The sequence below is a fragment of the Cavia porcellus genome, unplaced genomic scaffold (assembly GCF_034190915.1).
Source record: "Cavia porcellus strain 051 isolate PalLab524CR breed Dunkin Hartley unplaced genomic scaffold, mCavPor4.1 scaffold_8, whole genome shotgun sequence".
Classification (NCBI taxonomy): domain Eukaryota; kingdom Metazoa; phylum Chordata; class Mammalia; order Rodentia; family Caviidae; genus Cavia; species Cavia porcellus.
In genome coordinates, this window is record NW_026947491.1 from 3,779,417 (window position 1) to 3,803,388 (window position 23,972).

Consider the following 23,972-nt stretch of genomic DNA (forward strand, 5'->3'; position numbering starts at 1 on the left):
GAGTCAAGGCTCCCCCCACCAGCAAAAGCAGTGATATTTGCTTTAGTTCCAATAACTAAAAAGGCTCCCTAAAGTGGTCCCTCTAGAAATAAGGATAGCTTGGACCCCAAAGACAAGACAAAATTCTGCTTCTACTCCCCTGCTCTGAAGAGGAACAGGGCTCTCTCCTTCCCACAGCCACTCCCAGTCCCTTGGTCGGAATCAAACCTGATGAACTAGTTAACAGGGGAGGTGGAAGGATGGGCTTGGCCTGCAAGCAGATTATTCAACCCTGAAGGCAGAGCCCAGAGCCAGAGCTAGGCGAAAGCTCTTTCCAGCAATTCTCAAGAGCACCGGCTTCTCCCTGCCTGCCCCCTGCACTGAGTGCTTTGCCGAATCGTTTTCATGGATGTAACTGTTCTCCCAGAATGCCTGCTGCCTGGTCACCCAGGGCCATGCCGTCACATGCACTGGAACAGTGGAAATCATCCTTCAAATGATGGTAGCCCCCTGCCTAGTATGGCCTAGTAATTTGGTATCATGGATTTAACTGATTAGAACAAAGGAGTTTTTAGAAATGACAAAGTATATTTATGTACTGTTGTATTTCCGTTAAGTTCCGCAATTAGTTTTGCAATTGATAAAATGTGCATTGATTCTCCCGTCGCCAATGACAGGCTCCCAAGGACTTTTGGGACGCAGGGTCGTGCGGAGTGCTGGGTGCTGGGTGCCTGGCAGCGGACACGATACATAGGGATTTTGCTCCTTGACAGAGAACACAGACACTTTAGTCATCAATTCCAAGACTCGCCTTGTTCATATTTAACAGCTTCTGAATTGGGATATAGCTCACAAACGCTGCCGCCTAAGTCACAGTTGTGACATTAATCACAAGGGCTCATCTCCCCTCTGCTTCCGCTGTGCACTGCTGCAAGGCTGCGAGAGCCGAGCTTAATTGCCGGTTGCAGTGTCTCTGAAGTGGCCGGCCAGAGGTCTGGACGCTAAAAGGCGTAGGGACAGAATGAAGCATCAATTAGGTGACCCTCGCTGGATGAGTGATGACCTCGGCCTGTTTTCTCACAGAATAACAAACAAGCGGTTTATGGAAAGAGGATCACAATGTAGGACGTTGGGTTTTAATGATGAGTGCGGAAAAGGGTAGTCTGAGCCAATGACAGACAGAGAAACCGCCAAACCCTTCAAGTAGATGAAAGAAATCTTCAAACAGCGGCCGATCCATGCATGACACAGGGCGGTCATTAAGACATCACGCCACAGTTTAATTTGCAGCTTTTCTTTTTCCTTGCCAGGGATGCAGATAACAGTGGGGTGTCTAACTTGCTAGGACACATTAGAGCTAGTGCACAGGGTACTAAACAAGTGAGCAAATCACTCCAGGTCCTGCAAGTATCATGAAACAGCACACTAAAGGCCATGATAGGGAATAACAGAAGAACTGAATTTATTTAGAAAGATCAAGGCAGTTCTCCCAACCTGGTGTGATGGTACACACTAGTAATTCCTATGCTTGGGAGGCTGAGGCAGGAGAATCGCTGAGTTCCAGGCCAGCCTCACTTAAAAAGTGAGTTCAAGGTCAGCCTGAACTGCATAGTGAAACCCTGTCTCAGAAAAGAAAGAAAGAAAGAAAGAAAGCTAGAAGCAAAGGCCTCTCTGAGGACAAGTAGCCAAGGAGAAGTCAAGCAGGTCAAGGAATCCCAGGTGCAAATGCCCTGAGGTGCAAAAGAATCCATGTGCACTGAGTGGATTGATCCCTGCTTCAGAAATCCTGTCCTACTTAGAAACACAAACAATACATCATGAGGTCACAAGCCAGACCTCCACATAGCTAATCTGCTACAAACATAATAAAAATATTTTAGTAATAATACAAATAATACAAACATAATAAAAATATTCTAAAAATACTAGTACACCCCATCAATATGTGGAGTTAAAAATATTCTAATTTTTCTGGGAAAGCCAGTGTGCATCAGCATCACCACCTATGGGAAAACGGGGCAGGAAGTGAATTCCCACTCTGGAGAGGGCAAATCCCGCATCTTTGCTTCTATAGTTGGAATGTTTTATTCTCTGAAGTTTCCCCATGCCTTTATGTTGTGTCCTTTACAACATGTATTTTGGAAGACTCCTAAACTCTTTCAAACCATTGAACAGTTTTCCTGACTTTTTTTAATTTTAAAGGGAGTAAAGTAAAAAAAAAAAAAAAATAGAAGCAAAACAGTGATAAGGGGGGCTGGAAATTTGGCTCAGGGGCATAAGCACCTGCCTGGCAAGTGTGAGGTCATGAGTTCAATCCCTGGTACCAAAAAAAGAAGAAGAAAAAAAAATAGTAGGATGTCCCATGGTTGCTATATTGCATATTATTATACTCTAAATAGCTGCTCAGACTATCAGCTTTAGGCCTTGAAAAGTCAATCAAACAATGCAAGCATTAGGTTCTTTACTTCGGTGGTTCCTCCGAATCAGCTGGAGCGGGGAGTTCCTTGAGTTCCGCCCTGTTCCTCCCCGGCCTGCAGTACTGCTGCCTCCTGACTGAATGTAACACACCCCAAGTATGTTATGGAACACACTTGAGCTGAAACAGTTCACTGCTTACCTAAAATTTGAATCAACAGGTATTTTGATTTCTATGCTGATGACCCTTTTGGCAAAGTAAACCAGTCTATGTAATTACATTGGGTTTTTGTTTTTGTTTGTTTTTCCTTTCCTTGTCTTGTTCTTTTAAACTTCTAAATTGGGAATTCTTCACCCAGGGCTCGAGGACCTTGTGGGTTTTCTGTGGACAGATTTCAGGGAAGTTCTTGATCACAGGTAGGAAAATTCAACTGTTCAGTAACCCCTAACATTTTACCTTTTTAACCTTTCTTTCCATCGTGAATGTGCGTGGCAAAGCCCAGTTGGGCACAGTGTCTCCCAGTTGGAGACACTGCCATTGTCTCATTTACTCTCAGGCAAAACCTCAACAGCTCCTAGGATTGCCAGCTGGACCTTATTTAACAAGGACACAGTCTGGGAACTTAGAAGGCAGGTGCTGAGAGAGTACATGGGCAGGGGACCCTGGGGGAGCAGCTAGGGGTCCACGCTCAGGGAAGTGCAGGCCTTGGGAGGGGCCCAGCCACAGTGCAGCCTGCACCTCAGCTGACCCCACCACTGCAGGCTCTGGAATGGAAATGCTGCCCCACACTGGGCCTCACCCCACCAGATCTGGGAGGTGACCTCTTCAGTGAAGGAGCCCCAAAGGCTGCCTCCGGGCCACTCCCATGCCCAAGGCCTTCCCAGAAGGGGAGCAATCTCCAATGGGCTATGGGATGTGATGGGTGCGGTCCCTGGACTGAAGGTGCCAGCCCTACCCCCCTGTGGTGCCCACTCCCTTGTCACCCACTATGGCACATTTCCAAGGCTGAGGGGACCCCACCTCTGTGCTGGGCGAGGGAGACTTCAAGAGAAAAATAAGGAGCTGAAAGATTGTTGTCCAGGGCACCAAGTAGTGACCATCCCCAGACGGGGGGGGACTCGGCTGTGTACCCCTCGCCCTGGGAAGATTCTGGGCTTCTGTCCTGGTTCTCCCACTGTGCAGCGTGGGACCCTGGGGAGTCCCTGGGCCTCTGCTGCTCTACTGAAAGCGCCTGGCTGTAAGCGACCCTGGATCCCTCAGAGCCTTCTGCAGCTTCCTCACCAAGGGCTTTGCCACTGGCTTTTATGTCTTTCCCAATCGAATAAACAGCAGCCAAGCAGCATGGTCTGAGCCCACCCTGACTGCTCCCTGCCTGCTGCCTGGCAAAGCCAAAAACTAGGGAACAGCTTCCTATGGAGGACAGCCGCTCGGAGACAGGCAAACCCCCAGCGCTGCCCCGGGTCCCCTCGACACCCCAGCTTCTTCAACCCACAAACTCACGAAATAACCGGAATCTGAAGGCCCCTCACGCCAGGCACTGTGCTAAAGATCCCACAAGATTCCTCTGTAACGCAGGGCTCTGTTAAGAGGCTGCATCTGGGGCTGGGGATTTAGCTCAGCGGCATAAGCGCCTGCCTTGCAAGCAGGCAGTCGTGAGTTCGATCCCTGGTACCGATAAAAACGAAAAAGACAAAAAAAAAAAAAAAAAGAGGCTGCATCGGTTGCATTACCGAGGGCTGGATTGGAGCCAACAGGCAACTGACAGCGTCTTTGTGAAGCGTCTTTCCAAAGCTCAGGCCACTTAACCTAATAATTCCACTTCCAGGAATGCATTGTAGGAGGTGTTCATCTAGGGTGTAGAGAACAGTCCATGCATAGGTCACAGCACAGAGCTGTTTACCCGGACGGGGAAAATGGGGACAGCTTAAGTGACTGTAGCACAGACTGCCTGGGTCACGCTGGTGCCACAACACTCTGGCTGTCAGAGCCAGTTACTGACATCAAAGGGAAATGAAGACATTGCATTTCCTATAGCCAGCATTTGTGTTAGGCATAGTGGCACACGTCTGTGATCCTGGCACTCAGGAGGCTGAGACGGGAGGATCGCCTTGAGTTTGAGGCCAGCCTGGTGAGTTCAAAGCCAGCCTGAACTGCATAGCCAGACCTTGTCTCAAAAAAAATCCGATAGACATTTGTGTTCTTTTGAATTTAATATGAAAATGTTTGGTTTCAGGTTTTGGTTCGTTTTGTTTTTTAAGAGAAAAAAGCTATCCATATAGGGTACACATGGACTGGGCTGGGCCCATGAGATAAGGAAGGCATTTTGGGGGAAGCTGCCAGGATGGAAGACTATGAGGAGACTCCTCCAGCCTGAAGTCTTTAGAGGGAGCAAATGCACCCTTTGGAGGGCTCCATTCCATCTTCAAGTGGCCCCATCAGGGTTTCAAAGCCTTAGCAGACATGGGCACCCCGAGCTTAAGCATCAAATACGGGCTGAGCTTCCAGGGCTCCAGACACAAGCCAGCACAGGGGAGTGAAGTCCCGGCCTCAGCCACAAAACACAGCAGCAGCCGCCTCTGTCACACTGAGACATTTTCCTGCCACTATTTCTGTCCTTTGTCTCTTTGTTTCCTGTGGAATCTCTGATACATACATAGGAGGCCTCTGGACACCACCCCTGCCCCGCCCTCTCATTCTGTTTTTCTCAGTCTTTTTTCTCTCTGGGTTTCATCCATTGGTCTCATTGTGGGTTGTGCGTGCCTTCTTTGAATGCCTGCTAATTTTTCATCAGATACCACCTTCTCATGCCTTTCTGGCGCTGGATATTCTTGCATTACTTTGATTTTCTTTAGCTGTGTTCTGGGATGTGGTTAAATTACTTAAGAACGGTTAGAGCCTCTTGAGACTGACTTTAAAACTTAGCTGGCAAGTGGCAGACCAGTCTCTGGTGCAGGGCTAATTGCCCACTCCTCCCGCGAGCCCTCTTGAGTGGCCCAGCCTATCCCTGCTGACCAGGCTTCTTCACTCTTTCCAGGCCTAGATGAGGATCGTGCCACCTGCTCCTTTCTGCTCTTTCCCTGGCCTCCGGTAGTTCTCTCCCCACTGACACTAAGCTCTTCTCAGCTGCAGACCTTAGGGGGGGGTTCTGGCTGAGGTGGCCCGGCCAACCCCCGACAGGAAGAGGATCCACTGTGAGTCTGCAGAGTTGAGACAAAGTCACCCTCGAAGCCTCACTCAAGATAGCAAGAAGAAGGGGCCAGAATGGGCCACAAGCAGAGGGCAATTGCAGCCCTGTGGCTGTAGGCATGAGAGGGGGCAGGTAGGGCATGAGCAAGGGATAGGTTCACAGCCCACAAAAAAGAACCCATTAATACATTCTTTTCCTGAGCAGACGTTCTCCCTCTCTGCCTGACTGTAGCTCAGCAAAAAAGGCCCTTAACCCTGCTCCTCTTTCACTGCACTTTTAGACGGTTTCTGAAGCCCACTGGTTTGGTCTCCAAATGCCTCCTGGTTCACTTCCTCCTTCCATCTCAAATTCAGGCCGCAGAGCCTCACTGAGGGGAAGTCATATTATTCCTCTGGGTCTGAATTTGCCCTTTACAAGAAAGGTGCTTGACTAATGGACTCCCAAGGCTCTTTTTGCTTTTCAAGTCCAGGTTCCTGTGATATTTTAGGCAACCTGTGTCCCAATCACTTTCATTTCTTACTAGTAAAGCTTGATTCTGATGTGGCTCTATCTGGAGAGGTGCAGGTTAGAAGTTATACATGTGCCCTGAGCATAATAGCTGTTCTACAGCATTTGCTGAATAAATATGTCTAAGAGTAAAAAAGCAAAACAAAATTCACTGACCAAAAAGCTCAGCCTGAACCCATCTAGTTATATTCTGCAGAGTAAGATCCAGCCTGCAGTAGACAGAGGGGTAACTCATCTCAGTGATGTTCACACCCTGACAGCACCCAACCCCCACCCACGCCCCCATAAACATGTTATGGTAGAGAGCAAAGCTCTGGCCACAGAGTGGAGGGTCTGGAGAAGGGGACGGGATCCTGGGCTGCCTGGATGAGCCCGATGTGGTCACCATGCTCCTCATAAGACAGCAGGAGGGTTAGAAAAAGCAGCTGGAAGACACCAAGAGCCTGGCTCTGGAAGGGAGGCGGAATAGGCTGGAACCGAGGTTTGCTGTGTTTTGAAGCTGAGCCAGGGAAGATGAAGGCCGTCGGGGTCTCCGGAACGCACGCAACCCTGCTAACACCTCAGTGTCCAGATTTCTGACTTCCAGAAGGGCAGGAGCATGGTGCCTGTTTCAGGTCATTAAATCGGCAGTGTCTGTCACAGAATCAGCAGGAGTCGAATGCCGACTCCTTGCTTCCCCATTAACTTCTTACATCTGACTTTCCTGGGTGTCTGTTTTGCTTTCAACCAAAGAGTGTTAAAAAAAAATCTCTCCTGTGAGAGGAAAAGGTGACATGGAACAGCACAATATGCCAGCTAAAAGAATGGAAAATACTTCTAATCCCTCCACTGCCGCTACTTCTACCATTCCCAGTAATTTTTTTTTTTTTTTTTTTTTTTTTTGTTTTTTTGTCTTTTTTGAGACAGGGTCTCACTGTGCGGTTCAGGCTGGCCTTGCACTTACTATGTAGCCTAGCCTGGACTGGAACTTGCAACGATCCTCCTACCTCAGCCTCCTGAGTTCTGGGATCACAGGTTTGCACCACCACACCTGGCCCATTCCCAGTGTAAATTTGGCCTGCCAAACTTGGCATCACCCAGACCTCCAAACAATCCTATGATGTGGAGATCAGCATGCACCTTGAACAGGGGAGCACATGGAAAGCGACAAGCAGGGCCACGTCCCCCCACTCTATGCTCTCGCTCCTTCTCCTTTCCCGTTGCCACCTCTTCCAGCCTGCTCACCCATGCCAGTCTGTCTCCAGCTTGCCATGGAAGTGGTTGAAGGCTCCTAATTTCTGTTGGGGACATTGGCTGAGGAGATGTTTGTGTATCTGAGAACAAATGGCTCTGAGGTTTGGAAACGGAGCCGCCCATCCTACCGCACCCCAGAGGATTGGGGCACTGCGTCTGGGCAGGAGCGAGGGTCCTCAGTCAATGCCAGTGGAGCCGGGCTGTGGTGGCTGTGCTGCATGTGGGACCTGGCAGATTTCCCAGCTGCATGAGAGCTGGTGAGGGGGCTTCCACGAGGGCCCTGCATCCACTGGGGGCTGCATCCTCTTTATAGATCTAAAACGAGGCACTTTTAATGGTAGTCAGTCTTCCGATTCTCACTCCCTTCTTTACTGGCCTGCCTCTCTCGATTGTCCATTTCCCTGCCCTGATTTCTAACGCTTCCAGCATTGTTCAGAGCCCTGTTTGTTTTTAAGGAGCTTGGCTAACAGGAGTTGGGGGTGAGGGGCCAGCCCTGCGTGCTTCCGGGAGCACAGAGCAGCGCTTGGCTTTGAAGCTCGCTGAGGATATTTGGATTAATAATATTTGTTTTAGTATTTTCCCCTCATTTCTGATCTTCAAAGAGCCCGGAAAAGTTTGAACTGGTTGCAGTTTCTTCTCATTTGTCCTTGGGAGCAAATGTCTGGAGCAGGGTGGATCTGAAAATTTTTTCTGAGTGAAGCCTTGTTAATGGGGCAGGCTGCAAATTCACATCAAGGGAACGTCAGTTTTCAAAACAGCTTCTCGACAGAAAGGGAAGCAGGATTTTAGCAAAATGTGAACCTGCTATGCCACTATTAAATGAACTCCTTGGTTCCAGACTGTGCTGCATAGAACCCGGATTCCAGGGGCGGTGAATAATTACCACCGTGCAGGCAGAATGTCTGGGAAGGTCAGTCTTCCTCCGGGATAAAAGATTGCTTTTTGGGATTTCCCGTGTGTCTCCTTTCTGTATTATTTTACTGTGTCAGTGCTTTGTGTCCCGGTTAGTTTGATGGTACCAAGGAACAGAGTCATTGTCCTGCGGTCTGGAGGAGGTGGAAAAACCCTTGCTGCCATAGGTCATCTTGTCACAGTTGCCTCATTTCCCTACGCTGTCTATTCTCATCAACTTGACCAGCAAGAAACATGAAGGAACCTACATCAAGTTAAGCATCCTCGGCTTTCCTAAAAAAGGCAGTATTAAAAGAAAGCAGAGGAAAAGCCCCACTGCACCCACAGGTACAGAGATCAGAACTTAACGTGGGGGCCTAGGTTTTGTCCAGTTCTGTGTGATATACAGAAGCACCGTGACTCAACTGTGAAAAGCAGGAGTCCTTGCAACAGTTTGGAATGCAGAATTCAACGTGGTTCACTTCAAGGATAAAACCCCCTCGGTCCTATTACATTGCTTGGGAACCGTTTTGAGGCTTTCGTTAAAAGTTGGTCCATGGTGAAAACATCCTTTAGGTGGTTAATGATGATAAGATGACACAAGATGCCCGCTCCACTAGGTCGCCTTCTCCAGCTGTGCAGAACCATTCGCTGCCACAGCTTATGATGCCTTCTAATAAAGAGCACGTTTCCTCTGCCCCTGCCACGCACAGCACCAGGCCCTGGCCTCCTGTAGAGCCTGTGCCTCTCAGCACAAGGATGACACATGAGCTCAGCAGCGCTGTTAGACCAATGCTGTCCCAACCCAGTGTGATCCAGGCAGACTGGAGCCTTGGGTATCTCAAGCAACAGAAGCAAACCCAAGATTCAGCACTTAAAAAAATAATAATAATAATAACAGCTTTCTTTTCTGGAGCAAAAATTCCAAAGACAATTTCTAGACCAAATGTTGTAATGTTTGGAGCTGCAGACTCAGAATCTCGGGAATGTCAGAAGGTGCACCCACAGCTCCAGGAAACACCCCGTGGCTGACTCCTTTCCTAAACCAACAGGACCATGAGGCCATGACACTGGAGACAGGAGACAAAGTACCACAAGTGTCCCTCCCACTGGCGCTGCACACCCACACCACTGGCAGATCCTGGGACAAGCAGCATTTCCAAGAGACTCTCCTGACACCACCCGCCATCCTCACAGGCCGGCAGGGACAGAAGCAGCAACACAGGAGAAAACGCTCCTGTCAAGGATGGGTGACTTCAACGAGGCAGGAGGTGAGGCCCCAGTTCCAGGCTTCTATCTCCATCTGCACTGCTTCCTGTCTTCCTGTGTCAGAAAAAAAGACAGCGTCCCGGAGCCCCTGGGGGACCAGGGTCCCTGGACAGCAGCGGGGCTGACTTGTGCGACCCTCGCTCAGGACAGAGGTGGGGAGGGGACTGCCCCAGCACTGTGGACTGGCAGCATCCTGGGCCTCTCCCCACTGGATGGCACTTACACCCCGCTCTACCCCTGGGTTTGACAACTATATGCTTCTCTAGATAGTCTCTGCTGCCCAGGTATAATAAGAGGGGGCACAAACACTCTGTTGGAAACCAGGCTCCAAGTGGTGCCTGAAGAAGTGGTGGGATGGAGGCAGCTCTAGGGCAGGAAAAGAATAGAGGAGGAACTTGAGCTGTGAGGGGGATCCAGGCCCCAGGGCTTGGCAGTGAGACAGGACTGCACAGCTGGGGCTCTCCGCAGCCCCTCTGAACTCCACCTCCTCGGGCTCAGCCACCACACAAACCATTTCCAAGGAGGCATCTCCAGAAGGTGGCACAGAGTTACCCAGGTGGCGAGAGGCGGCACACATGGCTCCACAGCCACAGTAGGGACGCAGGCTCTGCACACAGAACTGGGAAGCCTGCAAGGGCCAGGGAGAGGAGCCGGCCCAGAACAGTATGTTCCAGGCGGTCCGCTCACAGGATGCTGAAGAACGAGCCCCAGGGCCAGTGGTGCGGAGGGCCCCTCTGGGCCATGCCTCGGTCGAGACTGCCTGGAACAGAAACAGTGACCGGAAGACTGAGGACTGGATAAAGGCACTGTGCCCAGCAACCAGAAGAGTCAGGGAGACCCCACAGACAGCCCGGCTCCCTGCTCCAACCCCATCATTGCCCTTAACGTGGACCCTTAGGCTCCCTGGGCTGGATGTGTGTGTGGAAGGTGACTAGCTAAATCAGCCCGCTTCCCTCTCTGGAATATTACTCCGCCTTCAGAAAGGACGGCCAGGACATCCTAGGACCATAGAGATGTGTCTGATATGTCACGTGACATGAAGAAAGCAGGGACAGTTGTAACTGCAACTATGTGAAAAATGTATTTGCCTTTGGATACAGAATAGGAACACAGATAAGTAAAAAGCCAAACTGTTGGGACAGTGAGCTTGTAATTATGTATTTGTGTTATGCAAATTTTATTTTCTATTCTCACTTCGGTTTTTGCACGATACATACATTTTTTAAAAGAAACATGAAAAACTGCTGCTTGCTCAGGAGCGATGTTGCTGAGGGCGATTCCCACCTGTGGCAAAGCACCTGGCAGAGAGCAGGTCCTCATGAAGGGCTGAGGGAGGAGCAGGTGGGTGACAGTATGGTTGCCCACCCAACGCCACTGCGACTCTGAGCAGGACCAAGACCACCTCCGCCCACAGCTCAGCACACACACGGCCACTGAGAGTGGACTGGACTGGAACAGAACAAGGCGGGAGACACCACCAGGGCCTGCACCAGGCAGGCACGGGACTGAGGCTGGGCTCCGGCTCCGCTCCCTCTTGCCAGCTGAGCTTAGAAGAGTGAGCTCTTTGCGTCTCAGCCCCCACCTTCCTACTGTACAAGCAGCTATCGGGACATCATCTGTGTTTGCTTTTCCACCCCGCCAGTCCTTGGTTGAAAGGTATTTTCAAGACCAAAAAGTAGCAGAAGCCATTGGAATCCAGCATATTCTCCTGTCGTTTGTAAAAATTTAAATGCATCCAAACAATTATCCCAGACACCCAGGGGAGAGAGAAGAGCAGGTCCTTAACTCCCCGCCCGGGAAGGGACAGGCCATGGGGTTCGGGGTGGCACGAGCCCAGGCAGCTTTGATGAGGGGCATGTGCACTCCGAAGGCTTCGCAGAGAGCAGCAGGGATGAAGCCCGGTTAGAGCTGGACCTGAGGAAGGAAGCAGGGACCTCACAGAGGGACATCCTGCCAAGTCAGGGACCTCAGATTCCCAGTGGGGCCCTGGAGCTCTCTAGGTTGATGCTACCTCTCACCATGCTTTGTGAGCTAAGATCTCACACAGTGGCAAGCCTGGGTTTTTGTATTTTGGGGTATGTGTGTGTGCGCATGTGTGTGTGTTGATGTTTTTGCTTTTGTTCTAACACAAGGTCTCATTCACGTGCTCCATGCTGGCCTTGGACTCGAGATCTTCCTGCCTCTGCTGGTAGCTGCATCCTGGCTGTAAGTGCTGGATCACAGCTCTGTGCTGCGCACCTGGGTGTGGGTCTGTGTTTAATGAGTGCTCTCCTCCAACACTGTAATAACAGTTCTGCTAACTCAAATCCATGATGTAACATCCCACTCGACAAACGCCAAACCGGCCAGCGTTCAGGCTGAGCGTGCACAGAGCTGGGCGGTAGACAGGGGTGGAGGAGCCAGGTGAGTGCACCAGATGCTCACGATGTCCGTGCAGCTCTCCCCTCGGGTCCTGCTCAGCGACAGAGCTCAAGGTGCTCCCGGAGAGCCCACTGGGCATCACACTGCCACTCTGTCGCTGAAGGGCACCCTTCCTCAGGAACAAGCTGGCCTTCTGTCATAAGCAAATCGCCACGTTCCCTCCCTTCAGCAACCGGTCATGTGACAAATGTACTGGACTGTGCATTGTGCCTAAGGTTCGCCGAGAAGAAATCTATAGATCTTTCCATCAAGTTGTCTTCAAACGATATGTTTTAACCTGTAAATCACAGTAATCCAATAAGGTAGGCACTGCTGTTAGTCTCATTTTAAAGGTAAGGTCCAGAGAGGTTGGATAACACGCCCAGGGGCACCAGCCTGAGTCACAAAGCAGGGAGTGAGCCAGACAACCGGGCTACAGAGCAAGGCTGTTGAGCTCTCCCGTGGGACACCCAGGTTCCCCTTACACAGGGTCGCACTGAAAGGGGCTGAAGTCCTCTCTCTCTTCAGCTGTGTTGCCTTTCATGGGCACAGGCAATGCCAAGGCCAGAGTGCCACCTGCTCCCCAGGCTGCATGAGCCCTGAGGTTAGGTGGCCCAAGGCCTCTGCCTGCTGCGGCCCTCTGTGAGCTTCCTACAGTGATTTCAAAAGTCAAGGCCAAAGCTGAGGGAGGTGTGTGAGGGAGGTCAGTGAAACCCCAGGGTAGGTGCCGGCCTGTCACTGTGCATCCCTATGAAATTTCAAACCAAAACCAGGACTGACCTAACCTGCCAGTCCAGAAGGCACTTGGTGACCTGATTACCTGCCGAGACTGTCCACTCCACCTGCAGGGGAAGGCTTATGGCTGCCCACCCACTGCCCATGGCCCACCCTGTAGCTCCAGCAAACTCCTCACCCAAAAAAAGGCAAAATCATTTGTTCTTGTGATATCTCCATTCCCGGCTTTGGAATAGACATCTCACCTGCAGCAAGGAAACTAACGGTATTAGAAATCTAACCGCTGGACCCAGTTTCCCCTCCTGCCTAACTCAGAGAGGAATTTGGCTGCCTCTGGGAGTCACTGGTACAGAGTTCGTTCCCAAACCTTCCCACCTGTGACTTCCTTTCCTAGGACACAGGCTGGTTCACTCCAACCATCTGACCTCTCTCGTGTCACAGGTGAAATCCTCTCTCCAAAACCCACAGAATGATCCGTGAATGCTATCAGTGTTGTAGCTTTACCTGGGAAAATGACAATCTCAGAAGATGCTTCTGGAGAAGGGCCTGCTCCTATTTCATACAACACAGCACCAACTTCCTCACCCCTGAAAGAGCCATTTGTTTTCCTTGTAGCCAGTCGTAGAGCTGCAAGGTTGAAATGAGTTGATACAAACACGATTGTTTAAAAGCCTGCGTGAACCCTAAGTTTCAGTGGCTCAGGGCCTCTGCCTGTCTCTGCCCTCTGTGAGTTTTCTACGGTGACTGCGAAGGTCTCAATGTATATGTTAGCTTTTAAGAGGCTGAAATCCAGCGTGGATATAGGTGCACACAAAAGAGATATAAATAGGACTGTACTTAAGGAATGGACAATTCTACTTCATGAATATCCTGCGGGAAAAAATCATAGCTCCAGAGATTTCTGTGTACAGATGGTCAGCAGAGATTTGTTCATGATTTTTAAAAACCTGCTTTTATGTAAGTTTCCAACGACGAGTTGTTTACCTAAATTTCCAACAGTTGTGGAAGGAGTAAATTATGCTACTTTTCAAAAGCACATTTGTGAGCATGTTTGGTGCTACACAAAAACTGTCCTGACAGATAAAGAGGGATATAAACCCACTTCTATGATATGTCAGGCCTTGTGTCTAGCTATGCCCCCGAAACCTCACTTCGTCACAGGTGGGACTTCCAGGGGTGGCTGCATCTGGGGTGTGTGATGCTGGGATCCACTCATGGTGCGATGCTAGGCTTCAGGCTCCCCATGCTGGGTGCCAGTGCTGCCTGCCCTAAGGGTGGGGAGCCTGGTTAGAAAATAAAGGACAGAAAGCTGCTTGTTGCTTCTGCTTCACTGCTTGCTGCCTTCCAACCACCATGAACCGTTTCCCCTGTGCCACGCCACCCTGCCTTGGAGCCAGCTGACTATGGACTGAAACCTCTACAAACTGTGAACCAAATGAACCTTTCCTCCTTTAACTGTAGGTGGTGGGTATTTTGTCTTAGCAACAAGAGAAGTAGCTAAGATAACACTCCCAAACAAACATGCACAGGACAACTATCTCCATAAGAAAAGATTGGAAGGCAATACGAAAAATGTTCCTTGTGTTTGTCTATGTGAGCAGATTCTTTACTCATTTCAGGATTTTCTAAATTGCATATATGCAATGAGCATGTGTTCTACAAAAAGCAAAACAAAATATTAAACAGCTGAGAGTCTATTGCAATACTATAGTTGTTTGTTTTGTTTTTTGTTTTTTGGAAGGATGAGGTGGTCAGGGGCAATGTGCAGAAGACCACTGCATTCTGAGGCATGGTCTCCAGTAGCTAGGGACCCACCAAACAGAAGGAGGGGACAGACATGCTAAGCTATCCAGGCAGGGAGGCAGGACGGTGTATCGACCCCCACTGGGCAGTGGAGGAAGCAGGAAAGGAAAGGGCGGGAGAATGGACTCCAAATGGCCCGTTGGTCCTGCAGGGCCAGAGACCCCCAGGGAAAGTGGTGCCCAGAGCCCATGAGGTCACAGCTGAGGCTAGGGGGGAGCTGCCATGAAGGCCCGGGCAGTGAGTCTGCATAGCCATGGCCTGGCTGAGAGCCTGGGTGTACACAGGTTCCGGAAGGGGATGGTCAGCCTGTATTCCTGTGGAGGTCAGACATGTGGCTCTGGGCTTCACCCCATCCGTCCCCATGCGACAGCCTCCCTCAGCATGGGGCTGCTGTGGGGGCACAGTGAGGTGTGCCTCAGGGCCTTGCTATGACTTAGGTGCCGCTTGCCACTATGACTGCTGCCCCTTTTTGAACCAGGGTCTTCCTGCAGTTCAGGCTGGCCTTGAACTCACTGTGTAGCCCACGCTGGCCTCAAACTTGCATCGATCCTCCTGCTTCAGCCTCCCTCCCAAGTGGATTACAGGCATGCACCACCATGCTTGGCCCGCTGGCAATTTTAAGTCCACTGTGCACACTGCTCCCTCACTCACACCAGAATGAAGGAACCCACAGCCCAGGGAGGAGGAGGAGGAGCAGCACCCTGCATTCAGTCACATTTCTGCTCTCTTCCCATCTGTGCTGCACAGCCACGAGCTGGAGCACCAGGCCACGCTATGCTCAGAGCTAAATCCAGGGTCAATAGGTACAAAGCAGAACTGGTCCTCCAAGGGCAAGAAGGTGCATTTTCAAAGAAGGGATTTCACAGATCAAAACTGCAAGCTGTGAGCTGGTCCCGTCAGCATTTGCAAACACGCCAGTGCACAGGTGCTAATTAGGTGTGTGGCATTGCTGCCAGCTCTTTACAAATATCTCACTTAATCCTTGTACTGACCTCCTGAGACAGGGACTATTTTTATCTGAGTTTGATTTCCATGTGGTCCCCTTGTCATTCGAAGCAGCTGTCTTGAAACAAGGAAAGGCAGAGCTCTTGGGTCACTGAGGAGAAGGATCACAGCTACGCCAGGTCCAGGGCACAAGGGGCCTGGGCAGAGTGGTGGCCTCTGATCCTGTGAGCACCGGAGCAGGCACTGGACACCTACTGCATGTCCAGCACTGCCCTCTGTGGGGTCACAGCACAGTGGAGGGAACATACAGCTAAACAAACACACTTCCAGCCCACATGACAGGTGGCAAGGACCAGGGATGCAGTGCACAGCAGCAGCAGTGGTGACAGAGGGGGGCACTGTCACCTCTGGCCACAGGAGCAGGCTTCCTACAAGGTGCACATCTCTATCCCATGTGGACCAGAGCTCAAGGCAGAGACCCAGGGGAGGAGAGTCCAAAGCTGCACCGCGTTAGTGCTAAGTGCTTGGGGGTTACCATTGGTACTAAGAGACGGGAAGGGTTGGGGATGTGGGATAAGGTGGTGGCCTTCACTGTGAGACTGGAAAACTGGGAGTCTCGAGGGAATCCATGGTTTCTGATCCAGAAAGATCATTTAAGCAGCTATGTGTGTGAGGGTGGAAAAACCCAAACAGAACGGTCAGGAAGCGGCTTCAACCGACCAGACACAAAACGGCGAGTGTGCGGATGAGCGCACCAGGTTCCAGGGCGTTTAGGGACACCAGGCTTCGGACTGACTGGAACACTAGTGAGGTGACAGCTGGTTCTGACACTGAGGTCCACGCGCGGGGCTGGGGCTGGTTTCCAGGGGGCGAGGCTGACCTCAGCAGCGACGGGTGTGGGGAGCCCTGCTGGGCGGCAGGAGTTGCCTGCATTCCCTCAGAAGGGTACCCAGAAAGTCACTCACATTGCCTTTGAATAAAACACGCTGCACTTGGTTCTGTCCTCACGGTGACAAAGCACAGCTCTTTGCTGGAAAGTCAGAATCTTTTGAATTAGTAACCTCTGAGTAGGAAAATTGGTTCTGTTAGTACCCCACCCCACCCCTTGGCCCTGCTGTCTGTCCCCAGAAATCAGCAGCCCAGGACCTATTACTCGGGAAGCCTGGGTGATTTTATGCTCAGGAAGAGTGACCAGGACTGTGAAAGGGGGCAGAGTAGAGTCACTGACCAGAGGTGCAGCCTCACGTTTGGCTGCAAGGGAGGTGAAGCTTCCAACCTCTGCCCCTGAGGGTCGGATGTCACTGTCTTGCCATCCGCCCCATGGAAAAGGCTCCTCCTGAGACCTCCAACTCAGCGTCCTGTCCTGGGCTGGGAGGCTGTCTGCAGTGAGGTACTACCCACCCCACCAGCGGAGCCGTGCTCAGGGTGAGATTCAAGCGCTTCATCTCCCCTCGGTCTCTGGAGGCTGCTGAGGACAATCTTGTGTCCTTCTTACCCCAAAGTTCCTGTAGCCACCAGTAATCCAGGGTCCAGAGCCCGCAGGATGCCTGGCCTATCCAAGCATCCTCCTTTGCAATTTCAGTGGGTGTTCAAGCTGCCCCCTAGGCCATGAGCCCCTACAGACAAACATGCAGGGCTGTCCACTCCTGCGGTCCAGGTCAGATGGCCTCTGCGGAGCCCCTCCTTCCAGTGGGGTCCATCACCCAACCCAATGCTGCATCCCTGCAAGGCACATAGGGCACCTTGCCAGCCAAGCACAGGGTTGCCTGGCAACAATGCTCCAACTGCTGTCTGCCTAGTGTTAGGAGAAAGGCCTAGGTTCAAATCCTGGCTCCTCCATTGTCAGCGTGGTTGGATGAGGTTCACCCCTCTTGCTTCCTCACACCCTGGTCACCCCTCCCGGGTCTTCCTGGCCAGTCCCTGGGATGGCAGGACAGAGGGACAGAGGCCCTCCAGGTCACCCTCTGTGCCTGGCTGTCATGTGGCAGGTGCTCCGCTGGCCCTGCCCTCCGAAGCTGTGGTGGTCCTGGGGCTGGCAGAGGTGGGATGGATGCCAGGCTGAGCTCAGCCCCTGATTCCATATTGCAGAGCTGGTGGGGAGAAGCCCTGGAGCTTCAGACACAGAGAAAGTCCCGAAGAGGCCGGAGACTAAGTTCCTGCTGCTCCCGGATGGGCGTAGCCAGGGCTGTGAGATCGGGCCACACCTGCCCAACTCTCTGCAGGAGTGCGGCTTCAACGCGTCCCAGCCGCTGGTGCTCATCATCCACGGGTGGTCGGTACGTGGGGCTCCCGCCTTGGTGCTTGGGCACCTTCTCCTTTCCGGTGGCCACGCTTGAGGGTGGGGGGCAGGCAGGTGGGGAGCCCCGAGTGACCAACGTCTTCCACTGTGGCCGCTTCATGTTCTAGGCAAACTGAGGCCCCAGACCACACGGCTCGCTGGGGTGCAGGAGGGGACACAGGTAGGAGTGAGGCCCTTGTTGGTGCTTCGGGCTTTGAGGAGTGGCTAGGAAACCAGAGACTAGGATGCCTAGTGAGATGTCTTATCGGAGAGGTGCAAAGCCAGCTGCAAATAACACACACTTGGGTCCTCAGTGGTTCAGATAAAACAGAGGCTCCTTTCCAGAAACCTAAAGCAGCACTGACCAGGCAGCTTTGGTCAGCAAAGTCAAGTCTCCAACTCCTTCCAGCTCTTGTTTTCATAATCTGAAGTAGCACTAAGGAGCCAGCCATCACATCTATATTCCAGGCGGCACAAGATAATTTGGAAGCCAGATGTCACCTGTGCCCAAAGGCACCTGGTAGACGTGGTAAAGGGGATGACCTCAGGACCTTAGCACAGCAGCCCCGCCTCACCTCTACGGTCTCTTCTCCACCCAGGACCTGTACTATCACGATTCTGCCCTCTCTGCTGCTGCCCCTTCCTCCTGGACCTCCCTAGACCTAAGGCCACCACTCTCCTTGCCGTCCTCCTTCTCTTTCTGAGCTGGGGCTTCTCCTCCAACTCTGCAGCTGGGAAGTTCAGGGAGCCCCAGAACTCATCAGAGAGCAGATGGGGGGACACTGAGACAGGGGGCCATCCTCCCAGGGCCTTGGTCACAGACTTTCCCCTTGCTACAGGCTCACGAAGCTCCCTGCCGGGTGATGACACACTGTGGTCATCAGGCCAGGAACGTCTGCCAAAGCTCAGGCACATGTGGTTTTCCCACCCACAGATGGATGGCGCACTGGAGGGCTGGGTACATCAGCTGGTGGCCGCACTGGGGACCCGGCCCGTGAACGTGGGGCTGGCGGACTGGCTGGCCTTGGCCCACCAGCACTACTCGGTGGCCGTGCGCAACATACGCCTGGTTGGCCAGGAGGTGGCCATGATGCTGCGCTGGCTGGAGGTGAGGCCCCTCCCTACCTGCGCAGCTGAGGTCCCCCAGGGAGGCAGCAAAGGTCGAGGGACACAGGCAGGGGTGACCCAGGCTGAGCTGCGTGACCCTACCACAACCTGGAGGTCACAGAGCTCACACAGGAGACCTGTCCCTCCAGCAGGGCATCAGTGTCCCAGGCATGCAGGGTCCTAGCTAGCTGCACCCCTACCCCAAGACAGCCCCCCAAGGGACAGAGACGTGGCTTTCCCAGGGTGGGAGTAGAGCCCACAGGATGCCTCCCCTGCCCGGGCTGTTACTGTCTCCCAGGAATCCATGCACTTTTCCCCGAGTGATGTCCACCTGATCGGGTACAGCCTGGGTGCCCACGTCTCAGGATTCGCAGGCAGCTTCATGGACAGAAGGCACAAGATTGGGAGGATCACAGGTAATCTGTAGGCCACAGGTAATTGGTGGGGAGTCAATGGGGCACATTCCTCTCCTCTTCTAACTCCCCGGCTGTCCAAGCTGCTGCCGTGCCTGAAGATTCCAGGGCAAAGGGTGCCACCCACAGCCCGGTGGCCCACCCATCCCTCTGCTTGTGTGGTAACCCCTCCTAGGCAGGCCAGCCAGACCCCGAGGCACAGAGTCAGCCCACGGTGCAGCTCCACAGGGAGAACCGCACGGAACAGCAGGTTTCCAACCTATGCTCTAGGGACAGACCCTAGGGGATGAACTGGGAGGGAAAGTCCCAGCCTTCACAGTGTGTGCCTCAGTTTCCACTTTCATGGAGCACCCAGGCTTGCTCCAGAGCCCCCGAGTGGAAGGAGGAAGTTCGGTAACCCAGGAGCAGGGCCTGGCACGTGTGTAACAAGGAGGTCCCCACACCGGGGACATGTCAAACTCGGTTCTGGTCAGATCATCCCCTCCAGGTTCCCGGGCCAGGACACCTGCAGCTGTGGACGCAGGCCCTTCTCAGTCAGGACCCAGAGTGCTCCACCTTCTGCCAGCCCTTCCTGCAGCTCTAGACTTCAAAAGTACAAGATTTCCTCCCCACTTTACAAACACACCATAGCCTCTTGTGTCTGGAGCCTTTGCCCACAACATCCCCTGCGCCCACCACATTCAGTACCTTGCCTTGCGGCTCGGGCCCGGTGTATGGAATTAGAAAATAATACTGCTTATATAGAATTAAATATAATTCCAAGCCCTAGCCAACCTACCAAACTCCTATTCATCCCTCAAGACCAACCAGGCTAAACCAAAGAATATTTAAGATAAAAAACAGAATTGTAGGGACTTTCCTGTCAAGGAAGAACTTTTTAAAAATTATATTAAATACTGGGTTAGGAGCATTTTTTAAAACTTCTATTATCTTCTATTACTATCCTTCATTCTAAAAAACATATTTAACATGAGATCAACATGTGGTAGTATCTTATTTCCTGCCAAAACAAGCCCAGTTCTTATATAAAATTTTGCCCCAAAAGGCAAACTAGAACTTATCTTTGGGGAATGTCTTATTTTTCCACGTACAGCAATCCACACTCATCTGCACATGATCCTCCCATCACCTGAGCATCACCCCTAAGTCTCCAAGCTCCGAATTCTGGCCGAGTTCCTCTTCCCACGGGACCAGGGCCCACACAGCCGCTTTCACTGCATCCAGGCCCCCGGACGATTGGACCATGACCACGCCTCCCACTCGCACAGGCGCAGTCCGCGCTGTGTCTGCGCTCTGCTCAGTCCCTGGGCACAAGTCAGCATCCTGGGTGGACGTGGGACTTCACCTCCCATGCAGGGCACTGGCTTGGGTGTTCACTAACACCTAGTTATGATTTATACTATCATTATTTTAAGTGTTAACGTGTCATTTATAGTATTTAATTCCATATTAGCATTATTATTTTCTAATTCCATACACTGGGCCTGAGCCACAAAGCAAGGTACTAAACGTGTCTGCTAGGCTGAGGATCCTAACCCAGGCTTATTTAGGGGGTGCCAGGCTTATGATTACAAGCATCCTGAAAAATCTTGCTGGGGGTTATTTTCTGGCTAGGTCTTCCTTTGGGAGAAATACAGGCTACGTGCCTATTCCCACATGGTGAATGTAATTATTATGGGTCATAGACACACACTAATAAAGAAGGAGAGAGTGGCAGTCACTTACACCAAAGCAGCGTGTCACCTCCTGGTTCTCTCTCTCTTCATCTTCATCTGCTGGGTAAGTGCAGCAGCCTGGCCAGCACCTGTGGCCCCAAGAAGCCCTGTCCAACAGCTGTATCTTCCCCCCAAACAGAGGCCGCTCTGGGTGTCCCAGAGAAATGATGCTAGTGCCCAGAAAGGCCGCTGTGCTTAAGGACAAAGCTACTGCGGTGATTGCAGGGCATGAATTCTTTCTTTGCTGGGTAGTTGCACTCCAGATGATGAGTGTGGTGGGTTTTGTTTTTTTTTTTTTTTTCATGCAAACAGATGCTCCTGAAGGTGGCTTAACTCAATCCAGTGTCCCCATCCCCTTAAGAATCTTAGTACATTAGGTGACTCTCCTGCCTCTCTCCCCTCCACCATGCCCCCTGTGTCTAAGCTCCAGCACCATGAACTGCTGTGGGTTTTCACCAGGGAAGGGCTATGCGAGCTTTCCCATCTTGCTCCAGCCCTCACCTGCCTCCGCCTCACCTTGCCTCGCCTTCCTGCTAGGGCTGGACGCTGCCGGTCCCCTGTTCGAGGGGACACCCCAGAGTGAGCGCCTGTCTCCAGATGATGCCACTTTTGTGGACGCCATCCACACCTTCACCCAGGCGCACATGGGCCTGAGTGTGGGCATCCAACAGCCCATTGCCCACTACGACTTCTACCCCAACGGGGGCAGCTTCCAGCCCGGCTGCCACTTCCTGGAGCTCTACAAACACCTGGCACAGTATGGTCTGAACGGTGAGGGGGAAACAGAGGGAAGGGGGTTGGGGAGGTAGTCCCTAAGCCTACTGGCAGGGGCCAGGCTGGTAGTCCCCAGCAGGCCACTCTTAGGGCAAGCCGAGGAGCCAGCTTCTGGTGCTGTGACTCCTCACCCTGCTGGGAGTCCCCACAGAGGCCTCTCCAGGGCGCCAGGCCTCCCAGAGGTCATGTCCTGGCACTGGTGCTGTCTCTTCTCTGGAAGTTCCCAGCTTAGGGGGCCCTCTGTCCCAAGCCAACTGCATATCCACTTTACCAGGGCCTGGTTTATCCATCCCTGACTCACAGGAATGGGACTAATCCCCTACATGACAGCCCCTGGGTCGTGACCCCACCTCCCTCTCAAATCCCCAGGCCTAAGTAGTGCCACACAGGGCAGTAAAAGGCACAGGACTGAAGGACAGAATGAGCCATCACAGCTGCGCCTGCCGCAGCTTTTATAGAACTTCATTCCAGAGCAGGCTGGCCACACGCCACCTCCCACCCCTCCCCTCTGCCACAGCATTCTGAGGGCCACCCATCCCCAAGCCCCAGAGTGACCTCTCCACCCCTGTCCCTGTACACCCCATTCTGGCTGCAGTCCCCGCCTCCGCCCTGCCCCAGCAACCTGCTAGAGACACACTCACCCCGACTTTCTTTCTTTCTTTTTTTTTTTTTAAATCGGTACTGGGTATCAAACTCATGACCATCTGCTTGCAAGGCAGGTACTTATGCCACTGAGCTAAATCCCCAGCCCCGCGGCTTTCTTTCTTTCATCCCTGAGTCACTGCCAGCCCACTCCTGCCTTGACATCTCCAGCTTGGCCAGTTGCTAAACTTCAGAATGATGCAACCCACTAGGTAGGCGTGGTGGCGCATGCCCGTAGTCCCAGCTCTTGGGAGGCTGAGGCTGTGAATTCCAGGCCAGTCTGGGCTCCAAAGTGAGTTCAAGACCAGCCTGAACTGCACAGTGAGACTCTGGCTCAAAAATACCAAAAACAAAAAACAAAATGACACAATCTATGCATTCAGTTAGCCTCATTTTGGGGTGGGGGATCCTCGGTTTCCTCAGCCCGGAGTTTAAGTGTCCTCACCCTGGAGCTGTTCTCCCAGTCACCTCTGACCTGAAGACAGCTTCCCATGTCCCCTGCAGCTGGGGACCAGAGGAATCCAGAAAGAAAGAAGGCTCGGGGCTGGGGATTTAGCTCAGCGGCATAAGCGCCTGCCTTGCAAGCAGGCAGTCATGAGTTCGATCCCTGGTACCGATAAAAAGGAAAAAGACCAAAAAAAAAAAAAAAAAAAAAAAAAAGAAAGAAGGCTCAAGGGTCACAACTTTGTTGAGGTTGGGCCTGTTGACCCTGGTGTGCAGGCTCGTCCTCCTGAATCCACTCCTAGGTCTTCGGGATTCAGTGGCCAAGTTGGGACACGAGGTGGGTGCTGTGGGAGAGGCTTGGCCTGCACTGGGCACCCCCACAACCCAGGAACACCTCATGATCCAGCTTAAGAAAAGAAAGTTACCCAGACGTGGTGGCACACTCCTATAACCCCAGCACTGGTAATCCGGGGGACGAAGGCAGAGGGATCACAACTTCAAGCCTGTCTGGGCAATGTAAACAAGCCCCTGTCTCAGAATAAAAAATTTTAAAAAAGACAGGGCTGCAGTTCAGTGGTAGAGTGCCCATGGGTTCCATCCCCATTACTGCAGAAAGAAAAGAGAAGAGGCGTCCCGGCAATCTACTCCCAGCAGCTCACCCTCCCACCCGTGTCTGGCCATCTTAGCCACTGGAGAAATCACCTCTGGCCATTTCACCTCCTTGCTTCCTTAAATAATCCACGCTTTGCCAGGTGAAGTGGGGTGTCCGTCCCTGAGGGTCCTCCCAGCCCGCAGTACAGAGGGCTTCTCCCAGATGCTAGCTGGCCTGAGGGAGAACCGTCTGTAGTTTTCCATCCAACACAACCCTCAGGAACCCACTCACCCCGCATATCACTGCTGACCTCTCGGGGCTGAGAAACCAGGTGATCCTCTGAGCCGAGGCTGCGGGGGTCAGTGACGCCGTCCTCCTGCCTGTGTCGCAGCCATCCCCCGGACCATAAAGTGTGCCCATGAGCGGGCTGTGCACCTTTTCATCGACTCCCTGCTGCACGAGGATGCACAGAGCACGGGTTACCAGTGTAGCGGCATGGATAGCTTCAGCCAGGGCCTGTGCCTGGACTGCAGGAAAGGCCGCTGCAACACCCTGGGCTACCACGTGCGCCAGCAGCCGTGGGCCAAGAGCAAGAGCCTCTTCCTGGTGACCCGCGCCCAGGCACCCTTCCGAGGTAAGCAC

General features: G+C 52.4%; 1 protein-coding gene across 1 annotated transcript in view; it reads left to right on the forward strand.

Moving 5' to 3' along the window:
* Lipc (lipase C, hepatic type) overlaps nucleotides 1-23,972 on the forward strand; it is a 101,921-nt gene that overhangs the window by 68,177 nt on the left and 9,772 nt on the right. Inside the window, 5 exon segments of the mRNA XM_013159945.3 lie at nucleotides 17,454-17,641; nucleotides 18,578-18,751; nucleotides 19,049-19,166; nucleotides 21,416-21,649; nucleotides 23,722-23,964. Of these exon segments, the coding sequence (XP_013015399.2) occupies nucleotides 17,454-17,641; nucleotides 18,578-18,751; nucleotides 19,049-19,166; nucleotides 21,416-21,649; nucleotides 23,722-23,964 (957 nt within the window).